Source organism: Vigna radiata, chromosome 7, assembly GCF_000741045.1.
Source record: "Vigna radiata var. radiata cultivar VC1973A chromosome 7, Vradiata_ver6, whole genome shotgun sequence".
NCBI classification, from domain to species: domain Eukaryota; kingdom Viridiplantae; phylum Streptophyta; class Magnoliopsida; order Fabales; family Fabaceae; genus Vigna; species Vigna radiata.
Genome location: NC_028357.1, coordinates 43565565 through 43584181, shown reverse-complemented (window position 1 = coordinate 43584181; position 18617 = coordinate 43565565). Strand labels below are relative to the sequence as shown.

The following is an 18617-nucleotide window of genomic DNA, read 5'->3' as shown; positions in this document are numbered from 1 at the left end:
ATGATATCTTTTTCCCTTTTTCTCTTCATCATTCTAAAATTCTAAATACACCAATAGATAAGGTGTGTATGTGTTACATTGATAAATCCTTACAAATATGAAGAGAAAATAGGTTTTGCATCAAAGTTTAAAATAATTTTATATTGTCATGTATTTGTAAATTATTTTATGAACTTTTATGTAGAGCCCGTAAAATATGTTTATCTTGAAAACTTCAAAGAACAAATTGAGTAAGAAAATAGAATGTCTGACTGAACCACTTTTTGTTTAGTCTGTTTAACTTGTAACTTAATGTCTAAGCATATAGACCGATATATATTGAAAATAATAATTATATTAAAAAGTTAATATGGTTTCATTCAATTCAGCCTAAATCATTCTTAAATTGGATGTAGGGCTTCAAAAAGATCCTTAACCATAAACTCTTATTTTAACATCCTTTAATAAATAAGAGCGGTTAGTTGAGAGAAACAATTATTTATATATGTCGTTCACCAGTACATTTGAGTCTTCAATTAACACATTTTGTTCTTTTATAATTATTTTTAAAGATGTTCTTCTTGGTAAAAATTCCAGAAAAAGAAAAAAAAACTTTTGAAGTTTACCTTTTCTTTTATGAATTTAAAATTTAAAATATTAATTGATTTATTTGTTACCAATTAAATTATGCTATCATATTATATGTTTTCTATAAATATTTTATTTCAAATAACATCATGAGTATCACTATGAATATTAACATTTTATATTAATATCTAAAAATCCAATAAATATTTTTTTTATTTATTTATCTTTTACTTTTATCTTTAATTTTTTATATGCGAAGTTAAACAAGGATAAGAAAATTTAAAATAATTAGTTACTCATTAAGAAAGTTAAGTACTTAATAAAGATATTTATTTTTCCTTTAAGCAGGATAATTAAATAAATATTAAATTTGGATTTTAAAAACGTGAATAATTTAACTGAAAAGAATGAAGTTTTAATTTATAAATTAATTAAATTTAAAATAATGATTATTAAAAAGATAAAAATAAAGATATAATTTTTTAATTTAAAATAATAGTTATTTAAAACATAAAATTAAAAGAAAAAAGGTATACACGAAAAAAAATTTCCTTATTATTCACGTGATTGTTTATTATTTTAGTTCTTACTCAAACCATTTACTATATTAACTATTAACAATACCATCTTATTTTCTAATTTCAATAAATGTCTATTAACTTTATTAATACTACCCTAAACACAAATGTGATAGTGTCTCTGTATACACATTTTTAAATATTTATAAGTTATTTAATTTTAAAAAAATAGTAATTAAAAGGATAAAATTAGAAAAACAAAAAATATATATTTATAGATATATAATTGTAAATAAAGTTATAAGATAAATTTTAATTGTTAAAATAAAAACATTATAAGTAATATTATGTAAATAATTTTTTTATTATTATGAATAATTAGTTAAATTTGAAAAGATGATTACTAAAGTGATAAAGAGTAAATCGTTTTTTTTATAATGAATAATTATTTCATTTAACAAAATATTTATTAAAATGATAAAACTGAAAAATAATTTTTTTATCATGAATTATTATTTAAACTTAAAAAATAATAATTAAGAAGATAAAGTTAAAAAAATAAAAGGTACCAAAGAGATATATTCCTTTTATATATAGTTATAAATTATTATTATTATTATTATTATTAATATTATTATTATTATTATTGTTATTATTATTGCAATTGCTGTTTTCCTACAAGAGAAAGGCCTTAGCTTGCTCCTCTTTCCATCTATTGCTTTTCATTTTAACTATAAGAATAATGGCCTATTTTATCATCTAGAAATAAACTGGGTGAAAGGAAAAAATAAAAAATAGAAGCTGAAGTTTTCACAAAAACTCACTCATTTTTTATTTGAATCCGCTGTGTAAATTAGAGTGACAACAATGGACTATAATCAACTGATACAACATTCCTGGAAGAACATCTTAAGCTTCCAATGGTACAGCAGATTCAATTTTCAAACGGTTTAATCGGACAGTTCCAAGAATATACTCTGGCAGCTCCGATTCTTCTTTTGCCTGCAAGTATAGCATCAGTTAATACCTGGACTACTCGAAAATTGGAATGCACAAACAGTTTATGTAAAAGAATCTGGAGGAGTTATTCCTTTGTCATTCCTAATATAAAGAAACTTATAGAAATTAAAGATTTTCCTCAATAGCTTATTTGGCTTGAAAGTGATACTAATATAAGCAGCTCACCACCTTCCTCATTAGAAAAATTCAGTTTTACAAACCTCTTCCTCTCAGTTGTCCTTATATGATATTAATGGTTATATGTTATTTGTATACGCCAGCTATAGCACAAAATCAAAAGTAGTATGTCTGAGAGTAGTGACAAGAGGAATATACTATAGAAAGAGAAAAAAATCCTCTGCAAAACAACCAACCGAATTTTCCTTTAAACAAACAGGAGTATGACACAAAATAGAATCATATACACCAAATCTTATCCCATGATAGAAATAAAAACAAACACCCTTTAAATTAAGAGTATCTATCTATCTGCAAATAATTACACCCGAAAAATTGCAGAAACAGCAGTCATAAATTGAAACTTCAGCACTCTCGCCAAAAAATAAAGTCTACACTAAAAAGGAACAAAAAATGATGATACCACAAGAAGATTGTCTGTCCGTAAATTTTATTAACAGAAAGGCACAAACCTCTATCAAAATTGCAAGGTCAACAACAAGACTCGTAACATATCCCAGGACAAGGCCTATGACACTTCTGGCTACAGAAGACGATCCAATGTCCACATCAATCTGTATATTACAGAAAATTAGCACAAGAGGGTGATTTGCCAGAAAATATGAAAATGACATAAAAGTTACCGGAAGACTGAAGCTCAATTCTACAACCAACTAGCATATTATTGCATTTACTTTCAACAGTAATAAATGGGAATCTTCAACAACTAGAAAATTTCAAATTAAAATTTCAGAATAAACGTTAAGCTCCATAAGCTAGAGCCAAAAGTTCTGGTCACGGGACTTGGAATGTACACAGCATACCTAAAATTAAGCTTTAGATATTTTGTATTTATATTAAGATGCTATTTTGTTTCACATTTGAATGATTGCATTCAGGGAGCAGCTAGGATAGAAAAATCATCTGATCTACAACAAAAACCAAAACTCATCCTCCCCCAGATGTCCTACCCGAAGTTTGGTCATATAAAGCGAGAGCTACCAATAGTTTGAGTGACAATTTCACCCAGTAATATGTTCCAATTTATTAGAAAGACTTGTAAAGACAAAAAAATCCCAAGTACAATTTACAAGAGAGAAATTAAGATAAGGCTATTTGGCATGATGCATGAGATAACTCTACTTGAATTTAATATGGTTTGGTTTTCATCACTACACTATACTTTTGTTAGCAAGAATTAAAGATGAGAAAATGTTACGATGATTGGCCAGAAAGTAGCCATTAATATGAATCTGTTCACGTGTGTCTTCTTAATTTAATGGGAGTGGTTTTCTAAGATGGAAACTGGGATAGGGTAAGGAAATGACAGGTGTATGCTGCTTGCATAAACCTCATACAATGTAATGTAAGTACAAAAGTGTACAAGAACTTCATCAACAAAGCCAACAAATAATTACCATAGCAAAATGCAATATTCTGAAACAATATTTAATACAAGAGTCAATAGAACAGATAAAAATACCAGTGATACAGTATAAATAGTAATAAAGCAGAGATTTTATGTAAAATAGTTTCTCAATTACATTCGAGAATCACCATAAACAAGCTTGACTTCTTAACTTGAGATTCTAAGGCCCAGAACAACTTCAAGATATAAGCTTAAGTCAAATGGGAAAAAATTCTAAGGTATCATTACCTCCAAAAAATTATCTTGTCTAAAGTATTTACAGGTTACGGCTTTTCCCAAGAGGCAAGCTTTGGTTCCTACAGCTCTCTTGACCATCCAATATCCCTGTGTCAATCGAAAACTATTAGCTGACAAATGTTATCAAGGCTCAAACATAGCATATATAAAAGTTCATCGAGGATCACAAACCTCAACTATACTAGGAATAAGCTTGAATCTTGAGTCCCGAAATGCATCACTTCCATCAACAAACTTAGCTAACAAAGAATTTTTATTTATCGGTCTGTCAGCTGCATAATACAGAACTAGACTGTAGTTTGGTTTGGCAGGAACCTGAGTTTGATTACAAACAAAAGGTAAGTCTTTCAATGAGAAGCAGATCTGTGGCAAATCTCCAATGCACTTTATCTATATAAACTACGGACGAAGTTTCTCTTGAGCCGTTGATAGATCTATGATTGTGGATTTCAGAGACAGAAGCACATGTCACAGACTATTCATGATTTCAATCAATTAACTTTCCAGCTTTTAGCATCACATTTATGCTTACTAAGTTAAAAAAAGAAAGGCAGTAAAACCTTCCAATTTACTTGTCGGTCAAAGTTGGCAGCCCTGACACTACTAGTAGTAAAGCTACTCAATTGTTCATTCAATGTCAAAAGCAATAATATGCCAGCAGTAGACTTTTCAAACTACGTATAACCAGAAAGTGAAAGACAGTTGAGACAAACTGAAGAATCACTAGGTCAATAATGTTAAAGAGTAGGAAAGGATCTAACACAATTTATCCTTCTTAATTTCCTTTGAAACTCTTTTATTAAAATCCAAAAATAAAAATCAATAATAAAGTTGCAACATGACCACTTCCATTAAAGCTCGGGGAGCTTGAAATTTGATAAACAATTACCCCTCAGCACTAAAATCATTGTTACTGTAAAATGAAGAGTAGTATATCAGGCTTCTAATGACTGAATTATTAGAAGAGCAGTTATCCAACTGTCTCTTGGGCAGTTAGTTGTTAGAGAAAAGGAGTTAAGTCAGTTAGGCAAACTGAGATTAGGTTAAGTCAGTTACACAACTAACTACAGGCTGTTAATATAGGCAGTTACATATCTCTCACTATGATGACAGTACTGATCCTACAAATACCTTAGTTTAACCTATGGCTATTAAGAAATACAAATCAGATTACTTTTATTCCTCAAATCCCTCTCTTACTTTTAAGAGGGTATCTAGAGCTTGAAAGTCCTCAATGGTAGAACCTACTCCTTCTACTTCACTTCGCTCCACTTCTGCCCCCATCACATAGTCACTCAATTTCGGAAAATTAAATGACATTTTTTCATATATGGTTCCACGATTAGAACCTGCTATCAAAACACATCACTTCTGTTGAGGAGAAAGACCCCCTGAAGGCATATGATGAATTTCATGTGTTTATACTACGCCGAAACTATTTAATTTATAAGTGAGAGTTCAGTTACCAGATTTAAGGCTAATAACATATATGTAGAATCAATCTAATTCATCTTGTAAGGATAAGCATTTATATCACCTTGTAATTTGAATTCAAATCTAATTCAACTTCAAAAGTAAACTAATAAGGCGAAGGTTTCCTTTTATTTATACATAATAGTTTAGTTATATCACTATTCATTGCGGGATCTGTTAACGTTCACACATTTAATAACCTTAACTTTTCCCAATTTGTATGTGTTGATAGCAAAAGCAATAACATCCATACCTGGAGATTAATGACAAGGATAAATGGAAGCTTTTTCCCGGCTTCTGACTGAAATTCAGAAGAAAAAGATATTAGAGAATACAATGACATGAAATTGATAATTTCCATATTAAATATATTTTTAGGGAACAAACATGTAATCTTATATATATATATATATATATATATATATATATATATATATATATATATATATATATATTGCAAACCTTGTACATTAACAAAAAAATATTAAGAAATTTTCAACTTTTTTTTCTTATATAACATGTTCAATGAAAACTGACCATCTTTCCCCAACCTTATTTTACAATAATCAATATGAATATTAAAAGATAGAATGTTAAAATTTGATATTACCTGAACCAAACATTTAGGGTGAAGGGCAATTCTATCTACAGATTTATCAACTGTTAACCAATCGACTCCTACAAGCTTGAGAAGAGGATCTCCTCCAACTACCTGCAAGACAAATTCTGTGTTCATGACATTTTGACCGACCCATAAAATCTGATGAGGTCAATCACACTATATGGAAAAGTATACTTTAGAAGGAATCGGTTAACTGATTATAATTTTATTAGGAGTCACTAGATTTTAGGGTAAAGATGTGGATAAAAAAGAAAAGGCTTGTGAATTGACTTTAGAGTGGGGGAGTAAGACCTTTCTCTGGTTGAGGAACACTGTTACAGGACCAAGGCTCTGATGACATGCAACAATAAGTGGATTGGGTGTCGTTTCTTTTCATTACAGAAAAAATAAAGTAACAAGTACTTCATAATTATGTAAAAGTATATTGAGATTTTTGCAGAAAACAGCAGTACTAGAATTTAGAAATATTGACTTCCAAATTTACAAAAAAATAAGAATAAAGTCACAGTTCAAACCCCCAACATGCCCCAGTTTCAGGGACAGAACTAATTGTTAATTTGAAGGACACTAAAGTGCCTGCACACTACTACTGCACATTATCACATCATCCAAGTTAAAGAAAAGATTTGTTGTACTTTTACTCTGTAATTGAATGACTTCAAGAGTTTACTAACCTTAGAACTATCTTTAAGATAGTTCTTTCCTCTAATCATAAATCCTTTTCCAGTAGGAGAAGCCCAACAGTTTGTGTCATTGTCATCCTTTCCTTTCCATAAAGAACAATGCAAGTCACTTGGAATTGTGATAGGAGTTACATGAGGATCCAATTCTTCACTAAGATCAGGAGCTGCATCCAATAATCAAATATATTCTATTATAATTCCAAATTAAATTAAGTCATATGTAACTATAACCAGTTACTCACAAGAGAGAAGGCTTTATTCATTTTAACCTTACCCTTTTCTTTTACTCTTGTAGACTAGATATATAGACTGAGTACATGTATTATCGCGAATTAAAACTCCTAAAGCTTAAGCCAACATGTGAAAGCACGTGAATAATTTTATGTCAAACAAATTGACATGAATGTTGAAGAAGCAACTAAATTGGCCTAAAAGAAGTATTTAGTGCAACAAAGCTGCTAATTACGTTTATTACAAACAATGGAATATATTATCTTCTTGTAGTGGTGACTCAGACATTCCAAAAGGAGTTTCTTACATTTTTAGAATATATGGGGTGTGGGAATATTTCTGTTAGAGGGTCTTGGCACGTAGTGCTAATATGCTTCTAATTAGAGAGGTTTGAATGAATGAATGAATGGGAAACATTGAATTGTGCCTCATCAAATTTGGAGGGTATCCTACTCGTCACAAATCGTATCACATGAGCCATTTAAGGCCTAACCCACCTTCTGCTAAAACTTTACTGGCATATGGAAGAATAGGGGTAAAAAAAAGTTCCGCTCTTTGACTGTATACATGATCATAGAGGTTTGATATTGTGAATATTGTATATAGGAGTAGCTATTATTTGGTACAACAGGAACCTCATCCGGTTTGATAATCTATATATGCCTTGTGAGTGAAATAAAAGTAAGGTATATATAATGAGGTAAGTATAATAGGTAATTTGGGTTCATATAGTATGAATTCTAACATATCTGAGTTTTTTAATACTGAGTTTTTTAATACTTAAGCATTTTGGCATTCATATCAAACCTAGTGTTGGTCCAAAATCCTTTTTAGTGGAAGGCCCCACCCTGTTTTGAAATGTAATATAGATGGAAGAGTAAAAGGTGCATCTTGTCCAACCCACCAAGGAAATGTTCATTGGAATGATTGGATAGTCTAAATAAGTAGAGCATTGTACGTAGAGAATTTTATTATAGTTTCTCTTCCTTTTCCCCTACCAAATAACAAATAACAAAGTAAAAGCATACCAGCAGTTCGCTTTAAAGCTAATGATGTGATTGCCCATGAAATATTCTTTAGCTTGACTCTTGGCTCCTGATAATTTGGAAAATGTCATTAAACAATAGAACTTAACAGAACTCAAATGACACATATTTCTGCTGTAGACTACTTTTATAGCTGATAGGTGTAGAATCAGGAAAACCTGCAGAACAAGTTTTTGATCATCGTCACTTTCTTCATCTGATGTTGACGAATCAGCAGTAATTGCATCATAAAACTCATCCTGCATTTCATCCTCACATTCAGCACTAGAAATAGAAGCATCAGAGATTTTGGAATGAACAACTGTGGTGGCATTTTCATGGTGGAGTGCAGGATTGGCAGCAATGTATTCCTTCAGACCTGACCCATTATTTAGAAACATATATTAAATGCCTCCAGAATGGTATTCATGGGCAAAATGCATGAGAAAAAAAAAGGCAGACCAACATTGAATCGTGAGAAACTTCCTTTTCTTGTTTTGAAATAGAATACATTACTTTATAAAAGCAACAGTTACTTTTGTAAAGATAGCTATTGGGTTTAGAGCGAATAATAATGCTAATTCCATAGTTTGTTGTTTCTACGTTGTTTGAAGGAGGAAAACTTGTTATAGCCGGAAACTTTGCTGTTCAGGACAGTACAAGAATAATTAGTTGAAATTAAGTGTTATGTCAGTATTCAAACTCATGAAGCCAACAGTATCTTCCTCTTAGTTAATGATTTTGTTACAATCATGTGATAATTAATAAATTTGTGGAGTTCAATCTAATCTTAATAGCTTTGTCACATTACAAATAATTTATGGGCTCCAGCCTGAATGGTCATAGATTCTGTGTTGAACAGTACACTTGAATGCTGAAATTTAGATAAAATTGAGCTTTCACTTTCTTCCTCTCTGGTGTGATTCCAAACTCTTAAGGTCTTACCAAAATGGGATCAGATCTCAACTACTCAGATTCATTCCTAAACCAAGAAATTAACATCCCAACCCGGTATTCTCTTCTGGCTGAATCTCATCCTACACTATCAAAAAGGAAGCTTTTCCTCCGTCCCTCTCATGCTTTTCCTTTTCCTGATTCTTCCAAATACCCCCAATCAAAAGAAAGAAATAAAGACGGAAACTGGTCATTTATGTCAGAATAATGTCTTTGGTTCATGTTACAATTAACAGGCCAGCTTTTCTCACTGCTCGAGAAAGAATTCAGAGCTACATCAAAAGAAGCCTATTTAAACTACGAAGATGAGTACAAGCAAGAGTTTAGATAACAAAATTTTGAAAATTTCAACTCAAGTGCCAATCATTCTAGAAATTCAGAGAAATATATAAGATAAAAACAATGGTGCAAATACTTAACCTGCCACTTGGAACAATAATGCATGTGGAATGCTCCTCTGAAATTTAGAGTTCTGGTTATTCTTCCATCGACACCAAGACGAAGAGTTTATCTCTAAAGTGTGGGTCACTAAACATCTTGGGCTATTTGATGCCCCAGATGTGCTCAAATTTCTAATCTCCCATGAAGTTGCTGCAGCCAAAATGCAACCCATAAGGGGATAAAACTAGTCAATGCTGAAAAATTCGAGAGTGGGAATATTTTCTTTCTTTTAATCAGTCCCTAGAGTCTAAAGTTAAAGTAAAAAATGATTCCCATCATATAGAAATCAATACACCCTCCACGAATGTGTGAAATTAATGTGGATACCACTAAATATCACCAAGCACCACTTATCAATTCCAAGGATTTAATGCAAAAGGTTCTATCTTACGATTAACTTTTGCACGTCGATATCCGTGTATTGGGGGCTTTTTCTTGTGTATAGCTGGACATTGCAAGATAGCTGCAAGAATTAAATATATAAAATATTTCAGCATATATTTGTCAGAGTAAGTTTAAAAAATACAACATGGTGATCATCTAAATCAAGGTCAGAGAAACTGCCATAACAGTACCAAAATTATTAATTAAAAAATATATGTTACGTAAAAAAGATATGGATACAACGCCCAAAATAAAAGAAATTTCCAGGGCACTATTTCCAGTGGATTAGTAATATGTATGCGCTTTGTATTCAGCATTTAAATGAAATGCACAATACTACTGTTACAAAAGGTCCAAGCAAGCAATCACTACAATCATATTCTTACTATATGTTCCATCTTGTCCACGAAACCATTGTCTAGAGAAGACGAAATCCTGCTTTGAGTGCCACCTGAGTTAAAAGTTAATTCAGTGAACATTATAAAAAGTAAATAATGATTAAGTGAGAATAATTATAATAAAACTTGCTTTTCTATTCATTGTTAAAAAACAAAATTTACAAGGCCATTGTGGAGAGGAGAGAGATGTCATGAAACTGTAGATAGTTGGCAACTAAAATTTCGTCATTAACAACTATATAATGGACTGACACACACCCAAATAAGTTAGCTCGTCCTATAGAATAATTTAGCAGAATGAAAACCTAAGACAATAGGAAACCAAATTAGTCAGGCTCACAAATCTTCACCGTTGAAAAAATCAACACAAATGATAAATCTCTATCATTGAAAAATTCACACAAATTAGATAGCACATGTATATGAAGCAGAAGGAAAACCAAAGTCAACAGGGAAATCATATTAGCTAAGCAAAGAAATCTTCACCATTGAAAAAAGTCCACAAAAATGAGAAATCTCTGTTACTGAAAACATTCACACAATAGTGAAATTTACAGCACAGAGCATATATTACCTCATCCAATCTCTACATGCAATAACTTTTGAAATTTGAGAATATTAACATCAATAGATTACCGAGATAGATACTTAGAATCATATGTCCCATAAACAACATCGTAGTGTCCATCATAAGAATCTACAAGTTCCAAGTCGCATATCAATGTATCCCACCTGCAAAAGTAAGCATACAAGAGACCAATTTCCTTAATATGTTATCAAGACACTTAAGCACCTTCTATAGGAAACTTACTCATATCTTTTCTGTTGGTCAGTGTTCAAAATAACTTCAAAAACAGTATCAGCAGTTGCATCAATAACACCAACAGACTTTGCAAGGACAGTCTTACCATTCTACAAAGCACCAAAAAGGGCATATCAGTAATCAGACTTATTTATCTGCCCTGTCATAGGGAACCAAAGCACTAATCTCAGTTGTTGTAAATATAACATAAAATAGGAACGAAGCTACACAACGAGCATATGATAACATTTTATATATTAACAAAACTAGTGCATCAGTCCACGAGATGATTCATTAGCATAAAAAGAAAAAGTTCTGGGATACAAAGATGTATAAGGTGTTTATTGAGAGAACTTTCTTATTAATGATAGCCATTTAGGTTATCATATAAAGGACAGTATTGCACATAAAGGTGTCTTTTAAACTTTTATCAATAGAACAAAATATAAAACCAACCTTCTGAAAATATAATGGCATTACTCATACAGATCCCAGCAGATACTAGTATACCACTACTCAGAACCTCTCAATGTAAGACACAAATTCATAATAGGAAGAACACAGGCAAACTATTCCAAAAGCAAAGAAAATGGAGTCTCAAAATAAATAAATAACACTTGTTGCCATTAGCAATATCCGTATAGTCCTTTTATTTATTTATGAGGTCTATTTGATTTTGTAAAATGAGTTAATAAAGTTGTTCTTGATAACTAGAAATCAATGTTGAACCTATAAGCAACAGATGCACGTACACACACACCCATGCACTAATTGTATTAAACAACAGAAAAATTTATCAACAAATCCTCTCAATCACTCTTCCTCAAATCCACTCAAGTGAACAAGGCCTAAGTGATCATTTGTGGTGTCCGAATAGTGGTGCCACACATCACATAACACCTGACTCATAATATTACGACCAATAATTCCTACACTGGAAATGAAAAGGTCAAACTAGGTAATGGAATGGGTATGTCTATCTCTCACATTGGCTCTACTGTTTTTCACAGTCCCCACACATCAATAGTTATTTTTTAGAAAATCTTTTGCATGTTCCTCATATTTCCAAGAATTTAATTAGTGTTTCTAAATTTGCCCAAGATAATCATGTATATTTTGAATTTCACTCTAATATCTGTCTAGTTAAAACTCAGGAAACAAACAAGATCATCCTTAAAGGCTTCCTTAAAGACAGCTTATACGTTTTTTAACCCCTTCGCTCTTCTGCCATTGTCAATGTTAATCATACTTATGTAAATTTTGTAGTTCCTTTGTGGCATAACAATATTCATCCTGTCAACAATAAAGCTTTTTCTGCTGTTTCCTGTGATATGTGTTCTAGCCAAAATGCATCAACTTCCTTTTCCTAAATCTGATAATCATATAATACTCCTTTAGAATTGGTTTACATTGACATATGGGGACCTGCTCCTATGCCTACCTCTAATGGTGCCAAATATCACATAACCTTTTTAGATGCTTATTCTAAATTTACTTGGATTTATCTTCTTCGTTCTAAATCTCAAGTTTCTGCTATTTTCAATCTCTTTAAAACATTTGCAGAAAATCAAACAAATCACTAATTAAAGGTCATTCAAACTGATAATGCTAAGGAGTTTTAATATAACAGTATCGTTCTATCTTATAGTCTCAAGAACCTTGTGATGTCATTCACTCTCTTTTCTTTCTCAGCTAAACTCCACAAAGTGATTTATGCTGCTAAGCTTTAAAGGAAAATATCAACAAATAAACAAGTGTTGGATGATAAATTAATCACGGATGAGACAAGTGTTATACTATTATAACTCATGTTAGAATAACAGAGTTAATGGAAAGCTAACTAATTTTCAAGAAATAAATTAATAGTCAATATTGCCCGAGTCCTCCCCTGCCCAAAGAAGTGAATTGTATAAGGATAGATTCAAAAACCTTGTGATCAGAAACATCCTCAAAAATTCTAATACCTGAAATCACAAACAAAAAAAACATCCAAATATATATAAGGATAGATTTAACTATAACTTTTTCTAATGAAACTAATGTAAATAAGTATTACAAGTGGAAAAAGCTAGTAAAAGCATATTTGTTTGTTTTAAGAGTTTGATAATCAAATCATTCAAAGAAAAAAAAGGTTATTGGATACTGAGCATGAGCTTATTGGTTATTAGGCTACTGGAGAAAAACAAGACAGAATTGCAATAGACTACAAAATAATGCAAAACAGAAGAAAATTACCAGCCAAAGTAAAAACGCATTTCCATTGATGTGCTTCAACTGCATCGCCTCCATCCCCTTCAAACCCATCTGTTCTGGACGACAACTTTGATGATTGTCGTAACAATTTTTCTGGGCCTTTCAAAAAGAAAGCAAGAGTAAATTAGCTAGTAATATAAAGAGAGAAGCATACAAGATATAGAATGCTAATGTAGCAACTCCTCCATAATTATACAATTTAGAAAAGAAACATTGGATTCCTTGCAAAACTAATATATCACTGATTTAGAATCATACTTACTGTCACCCCCACAATATTCAATGCAAATTGCTACTGTCAAATTTTACTCCTTTTGCTATAGGAATAAAATGGAGTGTTTTATGTCACCGGGATTAACTAAATCCGTGATTTATTTCTTCTTTATTAATTCCTCTATAGTTTCTCTACAATATATGCACAAATTTCTACTAAAAAGTTTCTTTTTATTTTAAAATGGTTTACAGGATATTTCTGTCATTTTCTTATGCTCTTCAAGCCGCTATTCAGTTAGAAAAAGTGATTTGTGGTAGGATCTCTCTAATCTATCTTCTCAGATTTCAGCTTCATGGTCCTTTATTGGTGATTTTAACATTGTGCCAGGGAGTCATGAGTATAGAGGTAAAAGTTATCCTTCTCCTTTGGCTTGCAGGGAGTTCCAGGACTAGTTTGATCAGAATTCTCTAATTAACTTGTCTTCATCTGGCAGTCAGTTTACTTGGACCAATGGCCACTTTGGGAATTCTAGAACTGATAAGAGAATGGATACAGATGTTTGTAATACTGATTGAATAAATTTCTGATCTTCAGCTCATGAAGAAAGTAAATCACAAATTTAAATAGATGTCCTGTTGTACTCCTCGAGAAACATGGCAGGTAGAATATGTCATTCAATAAAATCAATTAAGCATGTTAATGCCTCAAAAGTACTCCACGATGAATATCATGATTGGGTTTTTTTTGTACCTTGGCCAATTCTTATGAGCTTTCTCAAACCATGGGCATATCGCCTCACTCTAGGTCGATGTCCTTCAAGATTGATCCTTCCATGAAATAAAGAGCAATTGTATGTTAATTTGTGTAAATTTATCTAATAGAAGGACAGTGTCTAAGACAGAACATAACACTTAACCATGCTCACATAAACTGTGCACGTCTTTCATTAATCGTAACTCTCATATAAATATAACACAAACAGTAATAGTTAACTCTAAGCAGTATTTCTTGAAAGTATTTAGAAGTAAACTATTTTCTTAAATTTTATTATAAAAATAATGAAAATAAAAGAAGGACACGTGATTTCAAGAACCAAAAGCACTGAATCCCTGCCATTATGTATGATATAACACCATTAGTCAGTATAGCCAACAAGACAATTAAAATAATGTTATCAAAAGGGGGAGCATACTCGTTCTCCATGTTTAGTTTGTCTCTGGCACTAATTCCTTTTGACAGCTCAAGCTCGGCCTACAAAGTGCATATATCCAATAAATTAAAATTGTTCACAAATTATGCAAAATGTCATATAGTTTTATGACATCCTAATTCTTTCAGATAGCAAACAACTATTTCCGTCTTCTTTACATTAAAGGGAAACATGTTTGAAATTTCAAAAAAAAAAACAAAAAAAACCTTTCATATCCAAGCCCCCTGCCCCAGAAATAAATTTCAATCTCAATCAGACTTGGTTTTTAATAATACTTACTCAAACCAATAACAAAGGCAATGCTCAAGTTATAAACACAAAACCTCGCGATATTGTTCATACCTGTTGCTTAGCCTGATCAAATGCTTCCATCCATCCCCTAGCCTCCCCAGCTGTAGCGCAAGCAATCTTGAAGAAAATAAACATGCAAAAGAAACTAATATTATACTACAAAAGGACAGAAAAAAGTATAACACCCGTGCCATGAGGGAGCTTATTAGATTTTAAATTGATAAGCTCTGCAATACAGACATAAATTTGCATTCCAGTGCAATTGTTGAATCAAGAAACTCTTAAAAGGTGGACTTAAATTTAACTCAATCCTCCAAAATCGATCTATAAAGTGGAGTTTGTAAAATGGATTTTGCAACTACTTATATACTATAATTTAATCCTATCTCTATAAGATGTGGGATTTCTAATACGCCTCACATTAACATCTTGCATGTGAGACTAAATATTTATTAGTGACCTCCCTATCACTAGGTGGATCCTTGTGGGTTTCTTGCAATTGTTGCTTGTTCAGGTATTAATAAACTACTACCCTAACTCAGATACCTAAAAAGTGTAACTAGAGGAAAGAAATTTACATCAATCTTGGTTAGAAAAAATGAAAAAAGAATTGTCCACTTAGAAAGGTGTGTTCTGCTTTACTGTTTTTCTTTTCAAAAAAAAAAAAAACTTGAAAGCAACAAAAATTATGTTTTCTTATAGAAACATATGATATACAGCTTTTACAATCTACAGAAGATGAAAGTTTGTCTTTCTGTTTTATACTCAGCAGAGTATTATAATAAGTTACAAGATCAATCATGAATTCTTCTAAGCTGTTGTGCATGTTAAAAAACTTGCATCGCATGCAGACAGATGTAGTTATCAATCACTACCAATCATCACCAATTATTTGAATAAGCAATTCAAAAACATAACTTACATCTCCTTTTTTGGTCTCATCTAATCGATTGTAAAACCGTAAAACATAAAGATCCTGGGGAAGAAAACAAAAAGCATTTAGCTCCCATCAAATTTAGAACGTAACAGGACATGCATGTACACAAAAATGTTGAGATTTTTATACGTCAAATGGAGAACATTCCATTAAAACTAATGCATGATCAGTTTAATTTCATAACTACAAGTAGTATTTTACCCCATTGTTGACCTTTCGACGACCTAGCTCCTCCACCATTAGCGTGGGTCCAACAACTCCCCGCCTAATTGGTTTCTGCAACGAGGAAACTTTTATCATTAACAAATTTATTGTTGAAAAAACAGAGATAAAAGTTCCTCATCAGAAAGAGAGAGAGAGAGAGAGAGAAAGAGATAAAAGCCAAGGTGAAAGATGATTGAAACGGGGTTATTACCCACATTTAAAAAAAAAAATAGTAAATAAAATTATTAAAATATTATTGAAACAAACTAGTACGTACGCTCAATGAAATATGACTATTATTGTACCGAAACAAATATTTTCTTTTATACAAAAAAATGCAAGGAATGGCAACGACCCTGCTTAGCCCTTTAGTATTTCATCTTGCCAGTTGAGTCTTCCTTCTCTCTATAACAGACAGAGCCTTCTTAAAATTGTCATTTATCTGTTATACTTGTAAATTTGAAGAGAGTAGTTCTAATCATGATTTCGGTTTAGGCTATATCAAGATTAGTGGTAGACATTGGAATGAAATAGATCAGAGATTGCTTTCCATGGTTTGTGAAAATGAAAATGGACTACAACTTTTATTTTAAACATGTATTTTTAAAAAACTGATGATTTGATGAAAATTTGAAAGATAAAACAGTCATTTTATAATCTAAAAAAATTGGAGAACGAAAATAATGGAACGTCTTCCGCATCCACTCCATCCCTCTCCATTCCACAGATATAAGATAGAGCAATGCTACAAGATCCCTCCAGCACAAACGATACTAAAATCGAACAAATTCGACATGAAATTATTTCTGGTGGTAATCAGCTAACACAGAATCGATTAGCCTACGATCCCTTTTTCCAATTACTATCAAGTTTTAGGAAACCGAACGTAGCGTAGCGCAATCCACAATCGTATATCACGGCGGTAACTACAATATGTATTTCAATCAACATTCATACTTAATTAATATCACCATTCCACAATCGAAACTATAATTGATCCATCAAAGTACAAACTCTTGGTTCTTCGTCCTAAGACGATTCTCAATTTCAAATCAGCAGCAGCAACATTAATCGTATCAAGCTTCCATAAACTAATTCCTATTTCCATTATACTCTAAAGCAAAAAGAGTGCAATTAGACTACTTCGTTTTGATCGAAAAAGTAAAAGAAGGTTTGAAGAAAAGGAGAGGAATCATACGATGCCAGGGTTCTCGTGAGGATCACGCTTGTACATGGCAACATACTTTCCCCTAATGAAGAGGAAACGAAGATGACAGTACTCGTGGCCAATGGAATTGACTCCCAAGTGATAAACCCAACCAGAGTACTCAAATATCCCTCCTCCTCCTCCTCCGCTGTCATCGCTCCGCTCCGAACCTCCGCTCCCGGACTTGTTCAGCTCCGAACCTGTTGCTACAGCGTCCATTTCACGCTGCCGCTGCTGCTGCTGCTGCACCACACACGTGATCTCCCTCGGTATCTCGGATTCTTCTCACTTGTTTCGTTATCGTTATTACGTGCCTTAATGTCTACAGTTAAGAGATTAATCACACAGTTGGTTTTCGTTGTGACACGCGCCCAATGTTGGGTAGGCTGGTGTGGCCCAGTTTACGTTGGGGACGGTGAGGTACGAGCTGGTATAAGTTGAGCTGACCGTCAAAGTTTTGTCATTATGCGACGCCAGGCCAAACGCGCTTCATCACGCGCCATTGCCAGTTGGAGGATTCCTCTTGCCACTCCCATTCTGCCACCTGTAAACTTTCCCTTTTTAGATTTTTCTAACTTTTTCTTTTATTGGTAGTTGTCTGCTACTACTTTATTATGTTTGAGTGAGTTCAAAAAGTATAAAAAATATACCTATCATAAACTTATTCATTAAGGAATGCTTGTTATGCCAAACAGAAAATTATTCTAAAAATAGTCAAACTTATTATTTTTTATCTATCTCTTTTTTCCTTAATTGTATTTTATACTCGTAAATTAATTATAAAATCAGTAGGGTTTTAAAATTACACAAATCCTTCTTGTTTTTATAGCATTATACTGATCCCTTTAATTGTAAAAAAATTACCAACACTTAATATATATATATATATATATATATATATATATATATAATCTTAGTATGATAATATTCGAGTATAAAAAGTGGTTAAATATAACAATTCAATTAAATATAATTAATTGCGACATTTTAAATTGTTTTTAAAAAATATTATTTGAACAAATTAAACACCTGTATAAATTCTTAATCATTAATTCAATGGCTCTCTAATCACTCTACAATTAAAACTCTCTAATTATTCACTTAATTAATTTTAGCTTGGTAGATGAATGACCCTTGATAACTAAACCTCTTAAATTTTCTTTTAAATTTTCAAATAAATGAATTTCATCAACTAATGAAATACTCATAGTACCAAAAATTACAGCTCTAACAACTCTAAAGAAATTCAAATACTTACTTAATATTCAAATTCAACTATCTAAAAAAATATATCCAAACTCAATTTAGCATTCACTTCAAACTCTAAAATCAAAAATACAAAACTAATCATTTTACATTTT

General features: G+C 31.8%; 1 protein-coding gene across 3 annotated transcripts; it reads right to left on the bottom strand.

Annotated features, from left to right (window-relative positions):
- Window positions 1–1892: 1892 nt before the first annotated feature.
- LOC106768430 (protein ENHANCED DISEASE RESISTANCE 2) lies at window positions 1893–17693 on the bottom strand. Of its 3 annotated transcripts, none has more exons than XM_014653594.2 (22): window positions 17248–17690; window positions 16047–16121; window positions 15831–15884; window positions 14960–15025; window positions 14600–14658; window positions 14158–14234; window positions 13176–13292; window positions 12870–12904; window positions 10950–11050; window positions 10787–10870; window positions 10127–10191; window positions 9748–9819; window positions 9336–9506; window positions 8141–8340; window positions 7965–8031; window positions 6697–6869; window positions 6011–6112; window positions 5654–5701; window positions 4099–4242; window positions 3919–4014; window positions 2735–2836; window positions 1893–2087 (listed from the first exon to the last, which is right to left on the bottom strand). In XM_014653594.2, exons 1-22 carry the CDS (start codon window positions 17473–17475, stop codon window positions 1995–1997), a joined length of 2229 nt encoding a protein of 742 aa, XP_014509080.1. In that variant the 5' UTR covers window positions 17476–17690; the 3' UTR covers window positions 1893–1994. The 3 variants fall into 3 exon arrangements, with proteins under 3 accessions (XP_014509080.1, XP_014509079.1, XP_014509081.1); XM_014653593.2 differs by having other exon boundaries at window positions 10775–10870; window positions 17248–17688; XM_014653595.2 differs by lacking the exons at window positions 1893–2087; window positions 2735–2836; window positions 3919–4014; window positions 4099–4242 and adding an exon at window positions 4269–4361 and having other exon boundaries at window positions 10775–10870; window positions 17248–17693.
- Window positions 17694–18617: the final 924 nt, after the last annotated feature.

Excerpts from the sequence above, each read along its gene's own strand:
- LOC106768430 (XM_014653593.2), bottom strand. The coding sequence starts at position 17,475 with ATGGACGCTGTAGCAACAGGTTCGGAGCTGAACAAGTCCGGGAGCGGA. Across the intron at positions 8,032-8,140 it reads ATCAAAAACTTGTTCTGCAG|GAGCCAAGAGTCAAGCTAAA; the intron begins GTTTTCCTGATT and ends CCAAATTATCAG. Across the intron at positions 2,088-2,734 it reads ACCTTGCAATTTTGATAGAG|GCAAAAGAAGAATCGGAGCT; the intron begins GTTTGTGCCTTT and ends CTATACTTGCAG.